The sequence below is a fragment of the Oratosquilla oratoria genome, chromosome 33 (genome assembly GCF_046742065.1).
Source record: "Oratosquilla oratoria isolate Oo_2021 chromosome 33, ASM4674206v1, whole genome shotgun sequence".
Classification (NCBI taxonomy): Eukaryota; Metazoa; Arthropoda; class Malacostraca; order Stomatopoda; family Squillidae; genus Oratosquilla; species Oratosquilla oratoria.
In genome coordinates, this window is record NC_134809.1 from 41,817,448 (window position 1) to 41,839,412 (window position 21,965).

At 42.0% G+C, this 21,965-nt stretch overlaps 1 protein-coding gene across 2 annotated transcripts; it reads left to right on the forward strand.

Annotated features, from left to right (window-relative positions):
- The first annotated feature begins 8,892 nt into the window (after nt 1-8,892).
- On the forward strand, nt 8,893-19,218 carry LOC143017860 (uncharacterized). 2 transcript variants are annotated; one of them, XM_076172837.1, is made up of 3 exons: nt 8,893-9,175; nt 14,725-14,925; nt 16,540-19,218. In XM_076172837.1, exons 2-3 carry the CDS (start codon nt 14,730-14,732, stop codon nt 18,366-18,368), a joined length of 2,025 nt encoding a protein of 674 aa, XP_076028952.1. In that variant the 5' UTR covers nt 8,893-9,175; nt 14,725-14,729; the 3' UTR covers nt 18,369-19,218. The 2 variants fall into 2 exon arrangements, with proteins under 2 accessions (XP_076028952.1, XP_076028950.1); XM_076172835.1 differs by lacking the exon at nt 8,893-9,175 and adding an exon at nt 9,657-9,808.
- Nucleotides 19,219-21,965: the final 2,747 nt, after the last annotated feature.

Below are 21,965 nucleotides of genomic sequence, written 5' to 3' on the forward strand. Positions count from 1 at the left end.
TTGACATATAACTAATAATAAATGAAAATCAGACAGACAAATGATAACAAAACAAAAACAAATAATATAATATATATTATAATCATTACAGCATCTTGCTTAGGTGTTTATCTAAATGATTCTTAAAGCTTCGAACTGAACTACATTGCACTACCTGTGCAGGAAGTTTATTCCATTCATTAACTACACGGTTGGCAAAGTTGTTTCTACCTATCCATCCACCTAATCCTCGGTCGTCCTCTCATGTTCACTCCATCTATCTCTGCCTTCCACAACTCTTTTACTAATCCTTCTTCACTCATTCTTTCCATGTGTCCAAACTATCCCAATACTCTTCCATGAACCCTATCTGCCATCTCCTTTTCCGTCCTCGCTCTCCGCATCACCTCGTTTCTAACTCTATCCAACCTTGTACTCCTACTATACTTCTCAGATATTTCATCTCAAACACATTTAAACTTTTCCTCTTCGCCTCTCTTAAATTCCATGTGTCTGCCCCATACGGTGCTGTCGGTGCAATCATCCCTTCATATAATCTCTTTGCATCTATTCCCACGGAATGATACTATTTGGCGCCGATGTTTTGGCGCCGATGTTTTGGTACAGTTTTTTTTCGCGACGAATTATTTGGCGCTAATTGTTTTGGCGCCGAAGTTCAGGCACCGTTTCTTTTTGGCTTCGTTCTGGATTCGTTCAGACGTCTTCAAGTGGGTTATTGGAGCGCCCACTCTTCATTACTTGGCAGACCATCGGCATAGGTGCTCCTCTTCCCATCACTCTACAGCTCGGAATTCTAAAGCACCTTTTTATCCTTAGTCTTTATATATAGTCGTGTTGAACCCTTCTACAGAAATGGCTGAACATATTTTAAGTAAGAGAAATAAAATAAAATTTACTCACAATGGATACTTATTTGTGTTGGACAAGCATAGTAAGAAGGACCCTAATATAAAGTTTTGGAGATGTGAAAACAAGAACGAGTGCAAAGCTCGTATACACACTAGTGACAATGTAGTGATAAAGGAAATAAACGAACATTCGCATGGTTCTTCAGCAGCAAGTGTAGAAGTAGCTGCAATTAAAACCAGTGTAAAGAGTCGGGCTGAAGAGTATCAAGATCAACCATCGGCAGTCATAAATTCGTGTATACAAAATATTTCTCAAGCTGCTCAAGGAGCACTTCCAAGTGCAGAATCGATGAGGCAGATAGTAAAAAGAAGAAATCAATTGAACCTCGCTCCTCCTAATCCTGTCCATGTTCGAGAATTAGTGATTACCGATGAATACAAACAGTATATGACGAGCAATGGTGAATATGAGAATTTTTTAATAGCTGACAGTGGTCAATCAGACGACAGAATTTTGATTTTCGGAAGAGAGTTGGACTGCGTTTTTACTTGATTCTGATGTGTGGTATGCTGATGGGACATTCAAGTTAGCTCCTCCGTTATTTACACAGGTCTATGTGATTCTAGCAAGAAGATATGGAGGAGTTCATCCAATATTATATGCATTATTACCAAATAAAAGGTGTGCAACATATGTGCGCATGTTTCGGATGCTTCATGACACCATCCCAGGATTGAAACCAAGAGCAATTTCCTTTGACTTTGAACAGGCAGCTATTATGACAATAAAAGAATGTTTTCCAGATGTAAAAATACAAGGATGTTACTTCCATTTAGCTCATAATGTTCATAAACATCTTAAACAGATTGGACTCCAAGTTTTATACAATAATAATTCCAGTTGTGCTTTAAGTGCTGAAATGCACAGCCTTGTGTTTCGTCCCTGTTCCTCACTTGGATAACTACATCGATGCCCTATCAAAAGACTTGCCATTAGAACTTCACTCCTTATTAAACTGGTTTGAAGATCATTATGTTGGACGACCTATGAGAAGAGGCATTGGCAGGCGCCCTCCTCTTTTTCCCCCTGAGATGTGGAACCAGTACGAGCGAACCGTCGCTAAAAGTGACCGAACTAACAATCACGCAGAAGCAGCACACAGGAAAATTTATGCGGAATTAGGAGTATATCACCCCGTTATCTGGAAATTTATTGATTGTTTAAAGAAAATTCAAAAGAGCAGAGAAGTATATTATGAACAATTGGTTGCTGGCCATGCTGCAAGACAAAAACTTCTTAAGTATGTGAAAGTTGACGAGCGCATTTTTAATATTGTGCGACTATTTCATGAAAAGGAACCATTAGAATATATGCGTGGTTTAGCCCACAATCTCGAGCTGCATTAAACTAGTGAGTTTGACTTATATTATTTTACTGTTTTATTTATTATTAGTTTTTATCATAGTTTCAACTAATTCATTTATTCCCTTTTGTTTTTAATTTGACGCCAACACAACTGGCACCAAAAAATTACATCGCAAAAAAGAAAAAAAAAAAAAAAAAAAACGGCGCCAAAACATCGGCGCCAAGACATCGGCGCCAAGACATCGGCGCCAAAACATCGGCGCCAAATAGTACTAGACTCACCCTACCCGACCCCCATCCCTCCGTATTGGAAGCTCCGAAACGCCCTTTCCGTGTACTTGGGGTCGCTTGTGGCAGGAAAGGGAGGAATGGAAGTAGAGGTAAATTGTAGATAGAGAGAATCAAGTAAGTGCCTTGGGGAATTAAAAAGTGTAATGAGAAATAGGCATTTAGGAATAGGAGTACACGGAAAGGGTGTTTTGGAGCTTCCAATACGGAGGGATGGGGTCGTGTAGGGCGAGGTGGTCGGACAGGAGCCCGGAGGTCAAGCAGGTAAGCGGGTGACCATAGGCGGGGCTTATCCGCGCCGCGGCTCGTAGTCTCCAGAGCGTCCCGTCAGCGTCGGCGGCGGGCGATGCGCGAAGCGCCGGTATTGCAGGTGACGGCGCTTCTGGCGTGAGGAAGGAGACGAGCGGACGATGGTCCGTCATGTACGAGAAGTGGGGTCATCCAAACGGATATGGCTTGCATTTAGATGCGGCTCAGGTGGCAGCAAGCGTCTCCAGTGATAGTGGCGTGTCGGGTTTCGGCGTCCGTCGGAAACCGTGGGCCACACTGGACGAGGTAGAAGTGCCCGGTATTTCAGCCCTGTGTTCACACTGCGTCGGTGGCGGAATCGAAGGAGGTCCGCGCACGAGAACGGCAGGTCCTCCACCGAGCGTAGTGGGTAGCCCGGTGCGTCGGCTTGCAGGTGGGTTCTCAAGAGGTGTGTGTGTGTGTGGGGGGGGCATCGTCTTTCCTAGGGGGAACGGTGCTGGCGTCGTCCTTGGAGACCAGCACGTCACAAAAGTCCCGTAGGAAGAAGTCGCGAGTGGCGGCCGGTGAGCTGTCAATGAGCAATGTTGGCTCGGCGCACCTGTTCGCGTATGTCATCCTCAGGACAGGCTCCGGTAAGTCGAGTGGGACTATGGCCAAGCCGAAGGAGAGGAGGGGTGTTCGAACCTCCCCATGAATCCGTATGGCGGCGTTGCGGTCCCTGTGTCCGACGTCAAGGTAGTCCGGAAATGTTCCGTTGTGTGTGTATGTGTGTGTGTGTGGGGGGGGGGGGCAGGTGAGATATTTCGGCCGCGTCGTCGGCACCAAGAGTGGCGTCTGTAGGCTGGACCCAGATATCTCCAACGTGCCTAGGTGCCGAGTGCCTATCCCTGTGATGTCCGCACCTGTGTCAGCCAGCACGGCGCGGATGCTGACAGGTGGCGGAGGGTGGTCGGCCGGAAGTGTCCCGTTGCGGGGGGCATGTGAGATATATCGGCCGTGTCGTCTGCGTCGAGAGCGGCGGCTGTAGGGTTCTTGATATATCCGACATGCCTAGCTGCGGAGGACCTATCCCCGTAATGACCGCACCTGTGTAAGGCAGCACGGCGCGGGCGCTGACAGGTGTCGGAGGGCAATGGCCGTAAGGCACCATGACGACACGTGCCAGCCTTCCGAGAGAAGGCGCGGTGGCGGGGGGTGCGTGCGTCTGGCGGGAATCCCTTCCCATAGCAACACGGCGCATCCATGTAGGTCCTACTGGGCGTCCGAGACGGTCACCATTAATGCCTTCTGTGGGCGGAAATGGCGTCACCACCTCCTGCGGTGACGTAATTGCAACGAGGGAGCAGAGGCGGTGATACAGGCACGATAAAGGCCTCCTTGTTCGCGCGGCCTGCGTAAGTGGCCTGGCCCCCGTGCAGGGTGACGTTCGCGGCTGGTAGGACGAAGCAGTGGGATAAATGTCTCATTGTTCGCACCACTACGTGCACAAAGGCGCATCATTACCATTACCACACGTTTTTGCACGGTCCCTGCATGTACACTGTAATCGGCATTGCACTCACGGTCTAGCGTGTTCACTGTCGCCTACTGGACTAGTTCCGTCAGTGCTCCGTTCACATACGCGCCACTGATTCACGTATCGTCCCATTTTTCACTGTTGCACGTTGCAAGCAATTGCAAGCATTATCCTACTCACTGCGCCATGTTTGTTTGCCACTGAAATGTTTGAATCTGTATTGTGACGTAAGCGTACACTCCCAAGAGCGTTGGATGCTCTCTGTATAGGAGACGGGTAAAGATTGACGTGGGGGCAACGTCGTTCTCCTTACGCAGAAGGAGGACGATGCCACGTCATACACATTTATCAATGAGGGCCTTATGCCCGTGACAAAGAATCCTTGTACTGGAAAGCGTCTGGTATTAGGGGCACGCTACAACACTACGGTGCGACCCTACGGTGCCCTGCTCGTGTCGAATGCTAGGGCACCTTATAACACTACGCCACAGGTATTATATATTCAAAACGTTAAGATTTCCCAACTCATTTATTTGATCTTCAAACCCAGTTTTTCATAATACTTATCCTAACATTCATTTAGACATATGTATCCTCTGTGATATTCTCATTTCTTATAATTTGCCTTCAAATGTTCAATGATGATTCTGTATTTCAACATTTTTTGTGCTGCGACTGCTCCGACTTTACTCAAGTATATAGTAGATCTACAAATTAAATATAATTATTATTCAACTATTGTCGACGTGCTTCCTCTCAACCGCGTTGTCACAACACGATTTATTTAATTCTTTATTTACTTCAGTATAAAACCACTTTACGAACAATTCAAGCCAATTACTAATACAAATTAATCAACAATTGTAAAGAATATAGACTAAGTCAGAGGTAATAATATGACAATATATTAAGGATTGAAAGTAAAACAATTAAGGGATTTATTTCCAATGGTCCCTTAACAAGATAACAACAATCTATTTTAAAGTTGTGGACAGGTTTGTTCCACACCTTGGGTGGAGGCGATGTGAGTAGCTGAGTAAGTAAAGGCTCTTTCATTCTGCGGATTTACTCTTGTAAATCGTAGCCAGTTGTCTTGTCCAGAATCAGTGGAGATTTGCGCCAAGAAGCAAGGCAATTGACCACGAAGGTTGTGACGGTTGCTACTACATCATTTTTTTTGTCATACAGAAATATTTACAATATGACAGAAGTAGGTATTCACATGATTGAGTGATACACTCGATAATAAATAGAATATTTACAAATATGATAAAATATGAAAAATATAAAGGTAATTCCTTCTGTGGACGTACGCTTTTCAACGGTTGTATCTGGGGCGCGTCAGGTGTCCTAAAGGTCAAGGTTAGGTCGGCCTAATTACAGTTAAATGGCCTCTATGGTCAGGTTCTGGTTAGACCAGACGCTCAACAGCAGTTTGGTGCTGCTGCTGCGATGTACGCGACGTCGTATACTTGATATGTATCTTCCCGTAGTGTGACGTTTTGTGACGTGTAATAAATCTTCTTCCAACAAAGTTTTCATTAGAACTCATAGCCGACACCAATTTTTTGCTCGGAGTGTGCGCATAAATTTCCTCGTGTGCAAAATTTGCCTTCTCTGAAAAGTATGTACGCACTCATGCGAGTCACAATATGATCATTTAACAAATACGCACAATTTGTAAGTTTGTATTACATATTACCTCCATCAAGCAAAAATTCCCAGACACATTTGCATCGCGAAAATAAATGCAAATAACTCCAGCTGAAGCATCGTAAGTAAATATTCCATGCAGCTGAATGTTTATTAACTCATGATCTTTTGGCGTAGCAATTTTCACCACTGTTTTGTGGTGACGCGCCGCTGGTCAGTCAATCAGGAACTTGGAAAGCTAACCACGTTCCCGTCAGCCTCCTTTAAAAGGTCGGCGTTTCGCCAAGATGAGCAGATCTCTCCCTAATCGCTCGCAATTCGCCCGGTAGCAATAGCCCTCTTTTATACGCTACTATCTTTTCATTTTCTTACAGACATTCTTCCCCTCCCACAAAAACCGATCCCGCGCAAGCGAGGTGGTCTTTCCTAGATTCAGATTCAGATTCAGATCTCTCCCGACTTCTCTACTGAGTTCTCTACCGACTTCTCTCCCGGGCTCAACTCCAAGCAGCAGTTCTCTCCAACAAGAGGCACCGGGACCAGTCCTCTCTAGCAAGCTGCCTCAGGACCAGTTCGCTCCAGCAAGCCGCCAGCAAGTCGTCTCATTCCCTCCTGTGGCTCTTCGCCCACAGCCACGACCTGTGGCTTATCAGGAACGCGCTCTACACACGGGAAGTGAACTCTACTCACTTCCCGTAAGATACACACACACACCTCTCACGAACATAGCCATGACACACGCACAAACATCTACACTTACTTTTTCTTCGACTAAAATTCGCTTCCTTTCTAGCTTTCTCTTATACTATATCTTCTCATTTCAGTTTACTTCCCACTAAAGATTTTTCCGTTTTTCCACCTTTCTCTACTACTACGCTTCCTACCATTTTCTAAACTTTTGTTGGTGATCCTAATCCCGGCGTCGGCGCCGCCGTCCAGGTTCCCAGTCCATTTCTCCCGAGCCACGACCACCAGCAGCCCCAAATCGCTCGCTAATTCGTCCGGTGGCAATAGCCCTCTTTTATACACTACTATCTTTTCATTTTCTTACAGACATTCTTCCCCTCCCACAAAAAAAAAAAAAAAAAAAAAAAAAGATCCCGCGCAAGCGGGTGGTCTTTCCTAGGAATTCAGAATTCAGAATTCAGATCTCTCCCGGGCTCAACTCCAAGCAGCAGTTCTCTCCAGCAAGAGGCCTCGGGACCAGTCCTCTCCAGCAAGCTGCCTCGGGACCAGTTCGCTCCAGCAAGCCGCCAGCAAGTCGTCTCATTCCCTCCTGTGGCTCTTCGCCCACAGCCACGACGCTTGATGAGGCCTTCACTCCGGACCAAGATCTAAATACACCAGGTCTAACCGTTTGAGCTGTTCTGCGCAGCTTCTGACGTCATTAGGATGGTTCCGTTTTCTCTTTGTGAAACACTGAAGAAAACTGTGAAACGCCAAGGAAGACAGGAACTATAATATTTCCCCCCCGTTATCTCTCTCTAGCTCATTGCTATTATCAGTGTGTGTGTGTGTGTGTGTGTGTGTGTGTGTGTGTGTGTGTGTGTGTGTGTGTGTGCGTTTATATACTTGTATTTTACGGGAAGGTGGAGATATCGTCGTGTGTGCTTATATGTGTACACGTTCACATTTGTGTGTGTGTTTGCAGGGAAACGATGAAAATTAACATTTGGCTTACTTCCTCTTTGGGTTGAGCCACAATCCTTAATGTCACAATAAGCCATATTCTCAAGATCTATATATACCGGTATATACAGATCTTCATTGTCAGAATATAACTAATTGCGTGGAGCGGTGCGAGCGGAGGCAACAACATATTGGAACGACGCACCAGCTTCAACTGACAGCTATAGGACCCGCGAACCCCACTTTGAACAGCCAGGTGACGTTCACGGGCTCGCTGCGCCAACACCCTTGAAATTCGGTCGGAAGTGGTTAGACCTGGTATATATAGATCTTGCTCCGGACCTTCTCCCAACGAGACTACGCCCGTTCCCTCCGAGCATATTAACCATTAAACTTTAGTTTTAGTGTTATTGTGAGTCTCATTTTCCCTGGCTTGTCCATACCGAACAAAACTCACGACAGTTTCATCTAGCCATTCTCTTTTAAAGCTGCTAGCAGTTCGTTTTCGCTTCACACCCTTTGCATCATTAGAGTTTGACATGGTTCAACAGTTCTTTGAAATTTTGATATTTAAAGAATTATTTTTACTTATTTTGCACATTTATAAATCTACACCAATCAGCAAACAACTTCGCAATCCAATAGCTGAACCATCGCTAATTAATGACACTAAACGCCGAACCTTGCTGGAGTGTGGAAATAGTTTATAAACGTTTTCAAACAATTTCTACACTTCAGCCAAGCGGCAAAGTAATTTTGTTTGCAATAGAAACGCTAGAGTTAGAGGAAATATATTGGTTTGGCCGTTGGCAAGTTACCATATTTTAAGAGAATTTATAAGTTGATGTTTGGGTGGAACTTCTTTATTGAATGTTTTTAATGTCATTAGAAAACCTTGTGTGTGCACATTTTTCTTTATGTGCGCTAGTTGTAAAATGTGCGCGCGCACATGCGCAAAGATTAGAGGGAACGTTGCTCGACACGCATAGTTGTGTAACATTCACAAGTATAATGTAAAGTAGTAATAAATATATTAACCTATTCAATTAATGGAAAGGACGTAACGAAAACAATTAATTATTAATTATTCATTTGCGTTCTCACTATTTACTTGCTGAACTCTCATCACTTTAGTTTTTGGCTGATGCAGTAATTGACGTCAGTGTATTCCTCCGCGCTAACATAAACACAAACTATTAGGTTTTATTTAACATTTTAAATTTGTTATCATGCCATAATAAAAAGCATGATTTTTCTATGAGAGTACGAATTTACATAATAAGGTAAGTGAATATTATCATAAAGGCCTAAGAACCGAAGCTATTTATAGTGGCGGATAACCCCTGCAACCCAGTTTGTCTACTGTCGTACTAGAATGAAGATCTCAGTGTTAGTGTCCAAATATTAAGTGACAGAATGCATTCACAAATGGAAAATTTGCTCGAAACCGTGGATCATTACATGATTACTACTGATTACTACCCATTGAGAGTGATTCATCGGAAATTTACGAAGAATACAAGGAACTTGGACTTGAGAAACTTTGGTCATTGGTCGCTTAAGACATTTGACAGGAAGAATCAGAGACTGAACTGGTGAATATTTCCTTGAGGAAACTAAATCAGTGTAAGTACTTGTGTGTTTTGTGAAGTGCGTGAAAATTTAGGAAATTGGAAGGGACGAGGAAGATTTGTGGAAGTTATGGGTTAAAATTTATTAAGTAGGCACTGGTGCAATGGGATCGAGAGCACCTGAAACTGCGACAAGTAGGAAGTAATGGGGAGAAACTTTGAAAGAACAGATTGGTAAATTCTTTTTGTATTATTTCTAAGGTAAACCCAGTAAATTATGTTTTGAATTAATTCATTTGATCTTTTAGCACATATTTTTACCGTTGCCTCTTCAGTTTCGAATCATTAATCTATAAGTATATGTTTTATATGTAACGAATTTTTGTGATGTTCAGTGCACAAGTGCGATATGTTTCAGTCTACTTTTTTCGTGTCTTAATTTAGTGATACCACAGGCATGTGGGCATCTTTGATGAAAATTCGAAGTTCTTCCACGACATCACGAGTATATTAGAAAAGAAGAGGAGCATCTGTGAAGAAGAAATCTACGGACTCGTCAAGTTCGTTTCCGCTTAAGGGTCGTGTGCAAAAGGTTGGCGCACAATTTGAATTGCCGCTGTACTCTGAGAGCGATTTCAGTTCGCTGGGAAGTTGGATTCAGTGTGGAACGTCGTGCATATGGGATTAGGTAAACCTTTTTATTCCGGGAGAATGGGAGTCCACAGTGAATAGGTTATGAAGGGGATAGTAAGGCGCAGAATCAAAAGTGTGGGAGTTTACATGTAGTCCGACGTGTTATGTAAGGTAGCTGGGAAGTCACATGTGGAGAACCACGGAAGTTAATTTTTTTCGCATGATATAACCCGCGTTTTTTAACAATGTTCGACATTCTTTAAGTGGAGATAAGTCTTCAGTGATAAAATTATAATTAACCATATGGGCAAGGTACCTTAACCTTTACATTATTATTATTTTTTTTATGTAAAATCTTCAAGTGGCTTATGATTTTTTACCAATGTAGGGTAAATGGAATCATAGACTTTGGGACACCTTGTTTTCATGAACCTTTAGAAAAAATAATAAAGAAAATGGAAAAACAAAACAAGTCATGATAGTGCCCTCCAGTTTTCCAAATGTATATTTCAATACCATTACTGGATGTTCATGGCAAGAATGTGCTTCTAGTTTCCTATATGATTGGTCAAAATGTTAGTGTTAGGTTCCTTAGCCATTGTGCAGGATGAAATTCATGTTGGGCTAATGACAGGTCTTATGGGAAAGAATAGGTTAGGTTTACTTGTGAAGTTCTGAGGTTGATCCTCACAGCTGTAGTGGACTACTGCTGCTGCCAGTCCTGTTGTCCCTCCTTGCGAGGGCCAGTTTGTCTGGTATTGAGTTTGGAGAAAACCTACTGATGGTGGTGTAGCCTGGCACTGGAGGCTTGTCTGGCACCTTCCGCAGAAACCTGTCCAGTGCATGTTTGAAGCTGTCCACCGAGCATTTGGTTTTCTCTCACCTCTTTTGGGAGGGCGTTGAAGATTTTTGGACTCTCATGGCCTAGGCTGGTTGTCAGTATGATCTTAATCCTTTCTGGGGCTCTTGATGGGAGAGTTTGTCTCTCACATTTATGCCCATGCTTTACACTGTGGTATGGCTTGATTGTTGAGGGTGTGGGGTCCAGAATAAGTCCCTCTAGGATTTTCCATTTGTAAATGGCTCTGATATGCCTTTGGACAGTTTCAAGCATCTGGATGTCCCTGCATTTGTGTGGCTTTCGCATGAGGATTTTCCAGACACTTCCAGATAGACGGACAACACGACCAGGCAGGCTATTCAAATTGTGCTATCATGAAGCATGGCCATATTTTGGCAAATGCTGGGATATCTTACCTATTTGTGTAAATTGAAATTTTGTGCATGGTGAAGTGTTGGGTGAGGTCTGATTTATAACTGTGTTGTAGATGTTGTTATTTACACCATACCAGTCTGAGGACACTGCTTCCACATCTCTGTCCAAGTCTCATATTAGAGCTAGTTTGCGATAGATTTTGATACCGCTCCTTGTGAAGTTGGGCCACATGGGATTGGGGATCTTCTGGGATGTTGTCCAGGAATTTGTCTAGCCTCAGTGATGACTCCCTGTTGGTTTCACATCTCCCTGGGAAGATAGCTGAAGAGTCAGGGGCCAGCACAGGTGAAGTTCTGCCTGGATAGTCTTCAGTTGGTGGGAGCAGCTGCCTATGGACCCTATGCAGGTCCTGCCCAAGTGGTGGTGTCCTTTGATAGCACCTCCTTTAGTGATGGGTTTGGTAGTGTGCCCTTCAGTACTTACCTGTATATCATTCACTGCTTCTGCTGTGAATGGAGCTTTTACCATATGTTGTGCAAATTTTTGCACCTGTTCATGAAAGATACTAGCCTTTCTTTAACAGTTTTGTAATCTCTCATTGCAGCCCAGTCCACTCTTTAAATCTTCAATGACACCCAGTTAACTCTCTCTGAAAAAAGGTTAAATTTTTCAGATTCTTTTCTGGGTTAATGGGGAAGTTTTTCTTATTCGTGATGGTTTCGCTGGGTTGTTATTCGCTTCAGTTAAATAATGGTCGGCCATAGTTGGTTATCCTGACCTACACATTTTGTTCATTCATGTTGGATCCTTAACGACCTAATTGATTATTATGTGCGAGTCTGATTAGGTCACTGGCTTGGGCTTGGTCATTGATTGTTCCACTACTTTGTCTTGAGGGTACATTAAGATTATGGTCAGGTTAAGATCTCCATGCAGAAGAATTATTTTTGTTTTCATACAGATTTTCAGATACCTTTGGTAATAAACTCTTCATGGTCATTGTTTGGTGGTCGGCAGTGGCGGATCCAGGATAAGAATTGGGGGGTGGGGGCTAACCTAAATTTTGTAAATATATGTAGATGAATCTGTTAAACAGATGTATTCTCCTTGAAAGTGGCAGTTGCATCTGTTAAACAGATGTATTCTCCTTGAAAGTGGCAGTTGCCGACAAGATTGACGGAGCCTTTATTTTGTACGATGTTTCGCTTATTACAGCTTTTTCAAGTACAAGTTGAGATACAAATGCTTGATGTACTCTAGCATGAATATGATCATTTTGATTATAAAATAGTATATTCTCATTTCCTTCTTCACTTTGGGCAAAAGTAATGCTTAATCGTACAATTTTAAAGGTTCACCCTTAATAATGTGTTTAATATCCTTCCAAAATTATCGCTGAAATGTTTTTATTAAATGCTGGGGAAAATTCTGCTGCTGTATTACTGCTTTCTGTCACATGCTGTACATAGGCAAGTGTTTCAACCTCTGTAATAAGGTAATGAAAGAACAAATTTGGTGGTTGCTAAACTTTTTGCACCTTAATGACCAGTTCATTTATATTATCTGAGTAAGAACAGAACACTCTTGCACTTGATGCTACATCACCCCAGAAGTAAAGCACAACATGAACTGTCTTCTGTCCGTGTAGTACAGGGTGTATTTATGAATTTTTAGTTCATCTATTATCTCTTCACTTGTATATGGGGTTCTGTTAGACTTGGGTATAGATAGTATTTTCTTTGGTTCCCGTAGATATTTCGCTTGGTTCCCGTAGATATTTCGCTTTTGTCTGGTTTTTCATGGAGCAGACCCTGTACATTGCACAGAATTATTTCCTCCACCACCGAGCTGGTCAGACTTGTGCTACCAGCTGTTGTGTGTGTTACCTATACATGTCAGGGCACTGCATGCATTCATCGCTTGTTAAACTTCTGAATGTGCCACTGGCTGCTGGTATGCCACTCCATTTTGATTTTGCATCATTTGCAGAATTTGTCCTATTTAGGCTTTGAGAGTGATTTGCTGCTGGGTATTTTCTAAAAGAATTTTTTTATTGCTTTAAACTGTTAGTGCTTTATTCCCCTCAGTTCTGTTTTTCTCAGCCCTTACGCTATGTCTCATTCATACTTATGTTCTGTTGGAAGTGGGTGTAGGTGCACTTTTCCTTACTATGAATTCCTTTCTAAAGAGACTTGTGACAACCTCTTTTTTTTTTAGGCTGTGCATGATCAATTTAGCTGCCCTGTCCACTTCCTTTGCTACTTTATTTCCATCCTGTTTATTATTTTCCCTGTATGTGCCTGTGTTTGTTGTGCCTGAAGGGGCTGCAATTTTTAGGATGAAGTCAGTATCTGCAGCCACCACCACTGGGAGAGAATTTCCCAGGAGGACTGGTGCAATAGGCCTGTCCACATATTCACTAAATATTGTCCTGTTTTTGCTAGTTTCTGCCTTGTTTTTGGAGTGTGTGCATGTTTTGAATATAAGGTTTCCTGACACATGCCTCCTGATCTGCAAATGAAAATTCCATGAATATCCCCCAAAAAAGTGTTCAGTGGTAATCTCCCTCCATTTAAAATCATCTATCATTTAATGGTAATCTCCCTCCATTTAAAAACATCGACCATTTAATAGTAATCTCCCTTCATTTAAAAACATCTGTCATTTAATTTTCTTACAGACTTTTCTTCCTCGTCTTTTAAAATTGATCTCCCGAAAGCAGGAGACCTAACTTAGGTTATTCATGGCAGCTGATTCACAGCTGACAGAAGTGATCAAGTTTTGTGAGGATTAGGCTCATCCAAAGTGTAATGAGGCATGTTTCATCATGTGGTTTAGATTCTGCAAATTCTGTAATGGTGTTGATGTGAAAGTTTCCATTATCATTTTTTTAATGGTGTTGATGTGAAAGTTTCCATTATTATCATTACTTCATGTGATCACACCCACATTTTAGAGGCTGTCCTTGTCCACTGACATTATAGATGTAATTTGCTGTTTCTTTCATGACATTGTTATTGTCTTACTGTGCAATCTCAAATTTACCTCCATGAAAGAGCATATTGGTTACCTGTTCATATTGCCCTTCCCCAAAGTAGAGCAACAGAATCAAACTATTACAAAATATCTCCTTACACTCCCCTGCTCTTGCTATGCCTGTACATCAGTGAATGTCTTTCTTGAGTCTTAAGGGCTTATCTGGTGGTGGTTGCTAGTTTCCAGGTAGCTGTAGATGCTACAATAGTTCTGGGGCAATGGATTGATTTATTTGATAACAGGATACAGACTTCATTTTGGGTTGGCAGAGTAAACTCGGTTCTGCACAGATCTAAAGTGATTAGTCACAAATAGGATCGCTAGAAATATATTTCTAATCTGATAAAGAATTAAATTCAGTCCATATATTGAGTTGTGTGGTTTTATTCTAAAGGCAAAACTATTTTGATGTATGGTAATGCAACCTTTTATACCAAACAGTTTGTAATCAAATTTTTTTTTAGTTCAATGAGGGTGTAAATAAGATTGATAGGTTGGGGAGCAGGTCAGTTACCCAAGTTCACAGATGATTTGACTTTGCAAGATTCATCTGTATGAAGAAATTGGATGCCTGATGATTTAAAAAAAAAAAAAAAAATTAAAATGTTAAGGTTTCTTGTCATGGCAAGCTTGAGGTTATTTATATTTGCCAGTTATTGGCATATTTGCAAACCTTCATTGTTAGGCCTGTAGAATGATTTTTATTTTATATTTTTCAGACAAGATGACTAATGTGTCAATGACATTCATGCCCAGTGGCCAGGATAGCAAGATGTTGCACTACGGCCAGCATGGACCGTTTGGGTCTTATGGTGGGATACCAGGGCCAGCACCGAGGGAGAAAGTGAATTGCTACGTGGACATGTCAGCTCAACCCCCTGTGTTTAACATGACACCTCCCTCATTTAATAACATGAAAGGTAAAGTTTTCTGTAGGCTTGGTATGTATAAAGATAGGAGTACTAGGAGATTCAGTGATGGTTTTTACACGAGTAAACCATTTTGCTTTGTCTACATACCAAGGGTTTCTTCCTGGAATGAACTGCTTAAATGAGAAAGAAAAGGAGAAAGAGTACAAGAAGAGGCTATGGGAGGGAGTAGAGGAGGAGTCGGGATGTTTCGGCAGGGGTTGGAGTCATAGAGTGCAGAGTTGGTGTGTGGAATAGGGAGGATGGGGGAAGGTAGGAGGGAAGTGGGGGTAGTGTGGATTGAGAGAAGTGGGTGCCTTGTATGGCAAGAAATAGAGATTGGGAATGGATGCTAAGGAGTGATTGTGCTGACAGTACTGTGGGGCAGAAGCATGGAACATAGGAAGAGAGAGTTTAAATGTGATTAAGATGAAATGTCTGAAATGTATAGTAAGGGTAGGCTGGATAGAGTGTGAAATAAGGTGAGGAGAGCAGGGGTGGAAGAGGAGTTGGGAGGTTGGGTTGATGTATTGGGATGGTTTGGACTAATGGAAATAGTAAGTGAGGAAGGGTTAGTAAAAAAAAAGTGTGGATGGAGTGAACATAAGGGGCTGACCAAGGATGAGATGGATGGATGGGGTAAGAGAGGAATTGGGAAAAAAGGGGATGTCTGTAGAGGAAGGAAGAGAGAAGACAGAAGATAATTGTGAGTGGAGAATGTTTATGCATGGATGATACTGTGATGCATGGAAAGGAGTGGGTTAGGGATGGAATGTTTAACCCCTTCCATACGGTGCCGCACACGTAGGCGTCATGGACTTAGATCTCTGTGGCAGCAGCCAATGCCAGCCGTACGACGTGTCGTAATAATAATCGCATCATAAAATATAGTCACCGCTTATATCGATCGTTCTCTCTTCACCCGTGAATTTTGATAACCATAGAAAATGCGATTACAAAAGAATTAGAAAGAATGTCATTATGGAGGGGCGACTACAATAAATATAATCAAGACGCCGATATGGCAGCCTCGCGAATACACTCGCTCCCCATGACGCCTACGTGTGCGGCCCCGTATGGAAGGGGTTAAGGAGTATGTGTGCATGATGTACTGAGGCAGCCCAAAGGGATATCGTGCCATCTTTTTTTCTGCATGAAGGGACGGTGAGGGCGTCGCTCATTAAATGAAACTGCCTTGTGGATGTGCTGTCTTGTTGCAGTGCTTCTGACCCAGGGCAGTGGGCAAGACTGGTGGTGAAAGGGAGGTATGTGGGGATGACATGGGTGGAGTGGGTTTATGACTGACTTTGGCTATTTGGCTACCTTCCTTCTAAAGGAGAAAAGACCCTTGGTATGTATGTAGTTTGATAAAACTTCACTTTGTATTTTTTAATGCAACATTTTTATAAAAAATAGAGATTGATAGAGGACATCAGAAGGTCACACAGACATTGCACTAGATACTTGTTACTTCTTAGTGATTATTGAATTGGAATAATCTTATCTACCAGAACTTCATACCATAAGGGAGATGGGAAAATCAAAGGCAGGCACCTACTCCTACCCATTCCACTCCCTTCACCACCCCATCCTTTTTTGGAATTTTAATTGTACTATTTTCTTCAGGTTCAAGGAAATTTGGTGGAGTTGGAAGTGTTGTGCAGAGGATGTGGAGTAGTTTGAACAGAAATAACACCACTTGGGTCAACAAGGACTATCTGAATCCTGTACCGCAACCTGGTTTCTGCCCACCTAGTGGTATGGAGGATGTAAAGAATCCTTATGTGTGCACTCCCATGCCAATGGGAGGGTATGTGGAGCCGCCCTGGTTCACAAATCTTCCAGGAAGTTGCTCAGAGATGCCTGGCTTTAGCCAGGCCTACCCATTTGAGATGCAGTACTTCCCAGAAGAAAAAGGGGTACCACTCAATGAATATTGGGGTAATCCAGTTGGGAGACCAACAAAATCACGACCTCTCAATCCAGAGGCAAAAGAATGGGTCCCAAAAGAATATCGGTCTAAGAATGAAATAATTCCTGCACAGGAAGATAGTGATGAGTTGGGAGGGTTTTGTGAAATTTCTGAAAAGGAAATTAGTTTAGTAAGGGAAATGTCTCATGGTAATCTAGAAATGCCAAAGAATAATGCAAAGATTGCATATCAAAATGTTGATGAAAGTGAGTTTGCCATTGAAAGCCCTAGTTTAACTTCAGAATTAATTGATGTGCAGTGTCAGGATAATGTTGGACAAAGTAATGACAGTGGAAGTTTGGAACAACTTCCTAGTTATGCTGTTGTCTGTGAAAAAGCAATTGTGTTAAAGAGTGAAAAGGAAGAACCAGAAATGAAGCAAAAACAATTGACAGAAATACTTCCTCGCTTCCATACTAGTGATAAGAGAGGTTCCCCAGCAAAGGACATTCCAGGAGCAAGTGATTTTCCAAAACCAACCCTTCCTTTCAAAACTGGCACCAAAGTACAGAAAAAGTTGAGTAAAAGGTTTTTGGAAGACTTGAAATCTTCAAGTCCACTATCATCAGGATCTTATAGTGATATAACAGGGTCTCCGTGTGGTTCCTTATCAGGAGACTCTCCATCTGGATCTCCCATGTGTTCAGGGATACCCACTGCAGTTCTACCTTTGAGGGTGCATAAGGATTCCAGTGGATCAACAAATAGTGTGGGAGGGTCGAGCACAAGCAGTGTAAGGATTGGCGACAGCAGGTCTGGAGTTGAGAAAGTGAGAACGGTCAGTGAGTCTTCATTTGGCAGTGTTGATAGTCTGGACATAGAATTTGATGAAGATGAAATCCCTAAAGAGGCTGATGTCCCATGCAAGCTAGTTGAGGGCATCAGTTGTATATTCTCACTCCTTAATGGTTCAAGTGACACAGAGGATGATGATTTTGAAGAGGATGATGATGATGATTGGGATGAAGTTGATAGTAGTAACTGTGATATAGACTTAACATCATGGGAAACCTTTGGTTTAAGTACTGGATTGATATTGCCTGTAACCATTCCAAAAAATTTGCAAGAGGAGCAGAGTGAAGAGTGTGAGAATCTAAAAGAAATGTCATTAAGAGAAGTCAATATGAAGTGGTTTTCAGAAATTGAAAAGGATGTCAAAGGCCGGGGAATTAAAAAAGTCAAGTTTGCAGAAAATCCTCAGGTGCATCCAATGGTAGCTTGGGATTTTGCATATAGAGCTTCTCGTAAAGGAATTTGGGAGCAATATGCACAGGATAGGGAACGTTTTCGGAAACGTGTAAGTGATCTAGAAAGTGTTTTGGGACCAGTTTTAGAGACCACACATAGGCAGAAAGTTTGTGAAGATTTGTGTGCACAAGCTCTGTGGATTTTATGTCATAATTTTTTGGCTATCTCCCTTGTAAAGAGGGAAGTAGCCATTGGTGTGTGTACGTATATATGTATGCATGCACAAGCTAGCTGATATTGGCTTTCTAGTCTACTCTTAGTATTGTAGTTACATGGGCAGTAATTGTGTCTGAGTGAGGAAAAGAGGAACAATGGTGTTGTACCCAGTGTCTGTGTCTATTGTAATTTTCTTCCTGCACAAGAACTTGGGCCTCTTGTTATTTCTTTGTAAGGTGCAGTCAGTCATATTGTTAGACTTTGCAAGATTATGGGATGCAGCTTCCCTGAAAGTCTCATGTTCTGTATCATGTAGTTGCCCATTATGTGCATTTCTGCAGGGTAGCAAACTGGAAGAATTGAACACACATTGATCATCTTTCAAGAAATTATTACATTGTCAAGTCTTTGAAACCCCTTGTGGAGCTTAAAAAAGAACTGGAGTAACAAATGCTGATGATTGTCAATCATTAGGTAATGTAAGATAGTTATCACTTAAACATGGCGCTTTTTTGTTTAGTCATGTTATGTTGGTTCCATGTGTTATCTATGATGTTTTTGACTTCATCTTTTAACCCACCATAGGGCAAAGGTCTTGGGACAGCATTATATTTTCAAGTCAAGTGGGAGGTAGAGTTACTGCCTATGTATATATACCATATATGTGTATATATATGTATATGATAATTTATTGATAACCATCTCTTCTATAAATTGAAGATTTTATATGTATAAAGTATCCAGGAGACATTAGTGAATGAGAAAACAAGTGTATATATATTCATAGCCCTGCATGTTTAATTTTGTTTGTGTTAGTACAACTGTTACACATTTTTGTAATGGGCCAGAATATTTTTCTTGTTAGGCTGACAGAAAGATGTACTGTTTTTATTAATTTTGATTGATAATTACAATGATGTAAATTAAAACATTTGTTTATTTCACCATGTTTGAAAAACTGCAAGTTCTATGGACAAAACCATGCACAGTCATTTCATAAAGATGGGCTGTACTGAACTTACTAAACTGTGTAATGAAGCTGGGGGCGATGGGCACAAGATGCCAAAGGGTTATGTACACATCTTTTCTTTTTTCTGCATGAGGGGACAGAGGGGGTGGGGTTGCCAATTGAAAGGAGTGGCCTTGTTGTGTATACTGTGTCTTGCTATATTGCTTCTGATCCAGGGCAGTGGGTGAAATGCAGGAATGACCCATCATCCAGGATGAGCCCAGAGAAGTGGTGAATGGGAGTGGAGTATGTGGGGATAAATGAAATGTGTGGGAGTGGATTTTGATTTTGGCTACCTTCCTTGTAAGGGGTAAGCTGTGTATGTACAAAGCAGGTGGCATTCAAGGCTGACCCATCTACCCATTGCTCCTCATCTACGACAAAGCAAGGAATCCTACACATTGTGGATAGACTGTTACAGTAGTGATTATAAGGAAGACTAGAATGAACTAAACTTGTGGTTTGTATCAGTGTACTTGACATTCCCCATGTATTCCATCATATTTAGAGAATGTTGTACACATATACCAGTGTATGAATTTAGCCCCTTTCCTTGGTGAGGAAGTATGTACGAGAAAAAAATTGATGTAGCCCAAAGGGATTTCTCCCTGTTTTCTTTTCTGTATGGGGTCGCCGAATTTATGAAGCAGCCTTGCTGTGGATGTGCTGTGTCTTGCGACTCTGCAGTGGACAGTGGATAGGATGCAGGGATGACCCGTCATTCAGGAGGTGCCAAGATGGAAGGGAGGGAGGGTGGAGGGGAGTAGAATATATAGGAAATGGAATGGGTGGGAGTGGTTTCTATGCCTTTTTCTTTTTGGCTACCCCCACCTTGTGTAGGGTGAAAAAGCCTTTGGTATATGTATGTATATCCTTCACAACAAAGTTATTGGTGGGAAAAGGGACTTCCAGAACATCCCAGTGGAAAGGAAGTGCATACTAATGGCTCTTGTGAGACATTACAGAAGGCTTTTGAGTTGTACAGTCTCCTAAAGAGGGGAGATGCAGCAATTAATTTCAGGGAAATTGTGGCTTCAGAGGTAATGATTCAGAAGAAATATAAATGCAGTATTGTAGCAGACATAAGTTATCTTGGGGCTTGGAAGTTGCTTGCATACGTTACCAGGAAAGCAGTTGTACCTCTGGTATATCACTCGTAATCAAATATTCATACACTGATTACTTAAGCCATCCCTATCCCCAGGGAATAACAATGACCTGCATTAAGAGCATAATCATCCTACCACAAGTCTTTGAATACCATGAACATTACCTGTCACCAGATTGGACCAAGGATATTTGTCAAACTATCACTGCTCTACCTTTTTACATGAAGCTGACAACTGGTGATTGCTCCATTCTTTTACCATCTGATGATAGAGACAAGACTCGCTAATACATGGTTTGTGTTGTATTTATTGAAGTAGCTAAATGCAACTAGGTAATAGGGTGGCCATTTCCAAAAAGGACGACACTGCATATCGATGATTATAATATACAGTAATATATATATATGTAATAAACTGAAATTGAATCATATTTTTCACTTCTAACAAAACCGACAAAAAACAAAATACCTGTATTTCTTACCAAGTTACAACACAAACAAAACCTAGTTGTATCCTCACATTGAGTGCCTGGAGGTTTATTTCTTTTTGTATTTCTACCCTCTACTTTTTGTATTTCTGCCCTCTTCGGCATTTTCAGACTCCTTAACCTCATAAATTAATTGCCAAACCACACTGCACTGTGGCCACATCAGGACTGCAGCCCAATGTATGAGATGTGAATCCTGCAATCACACATTCACAACATTGGTCTTGTGCAGTTCCTGTCTACTTCGGCTGCCGAGTTCCGACGTTGACATTGGCCTTGGTACTCCCACATAATTTAATTGTGTGGCATTATTGTATACCTAGTGTTATTTATTTATTTATTTTTGTCACACCCCAAGAAAGGAGGACAAATGCACGTCTGGTGTGAGGTTGCGCCGGATGGAGGACAAAGTGCTCAAAAAGAGGATTGTCCGGCCTAAAGGAGGACGTCTGGCCACCCTGCTAGGTAATCACAAATTGACTAAATCCAAGTTTCTAGTTGGAGGGATACATAAGACAACAATTGTTGATATGGACTAATTTACTGGGGTATTTATTTTTGAGGACAAACTTGTCCCTCTGTTGTACATTATCTTATACTGTCTGTTGTTAAGATGATGAAAACAGGTAAAGCACCTGGTCTGGATGGATGCCATGCAGAATGTCTAAGAAAAGGAGGTACAGTGATGGTGGACTGGCTGGTGAGGTTATTTAATGTTTGCTGGAGAGAGGGTAGAGTGCCGGAGGACTGGAGGAGTGCCTGTATAGTTCCACTTTACAAGGGAAAAGGGGACAAGTGTAAATGTAGTAGTTTCAGAGGGATTAGCTTGTTAAGTGTAGCTGGGAAGGCTTATGGGAGGATCTTGATTGAGAGGATTAGGAGAGGAACAGAGGGAGTAATTGGTGAAGAACAGTGTAGATTTAGGACGGGTAGAGGTTGTGTAGATGAGATCTTTGTGGTAAGACAAATATGTGAGAAAGCTATAGGAAAGGGGAAGGATGTTTTTTGGGCTTTTATGGATCTGGAAAAGGATTATAGGGTAGACAGAGGCACTGTAGGAGGTTATGTAGA

Coding starts and splice junctions, on each gene's coding strand:
- LOC143017860 (XM_076172835.1), top strand. Junction 14,926..16,539: donor CTCATTTAATAACATGAAAG/GTAAAGTTTTCT, acceptor TATTTTCTTCAG/GTTCAAGGAAATTTGGTGGA.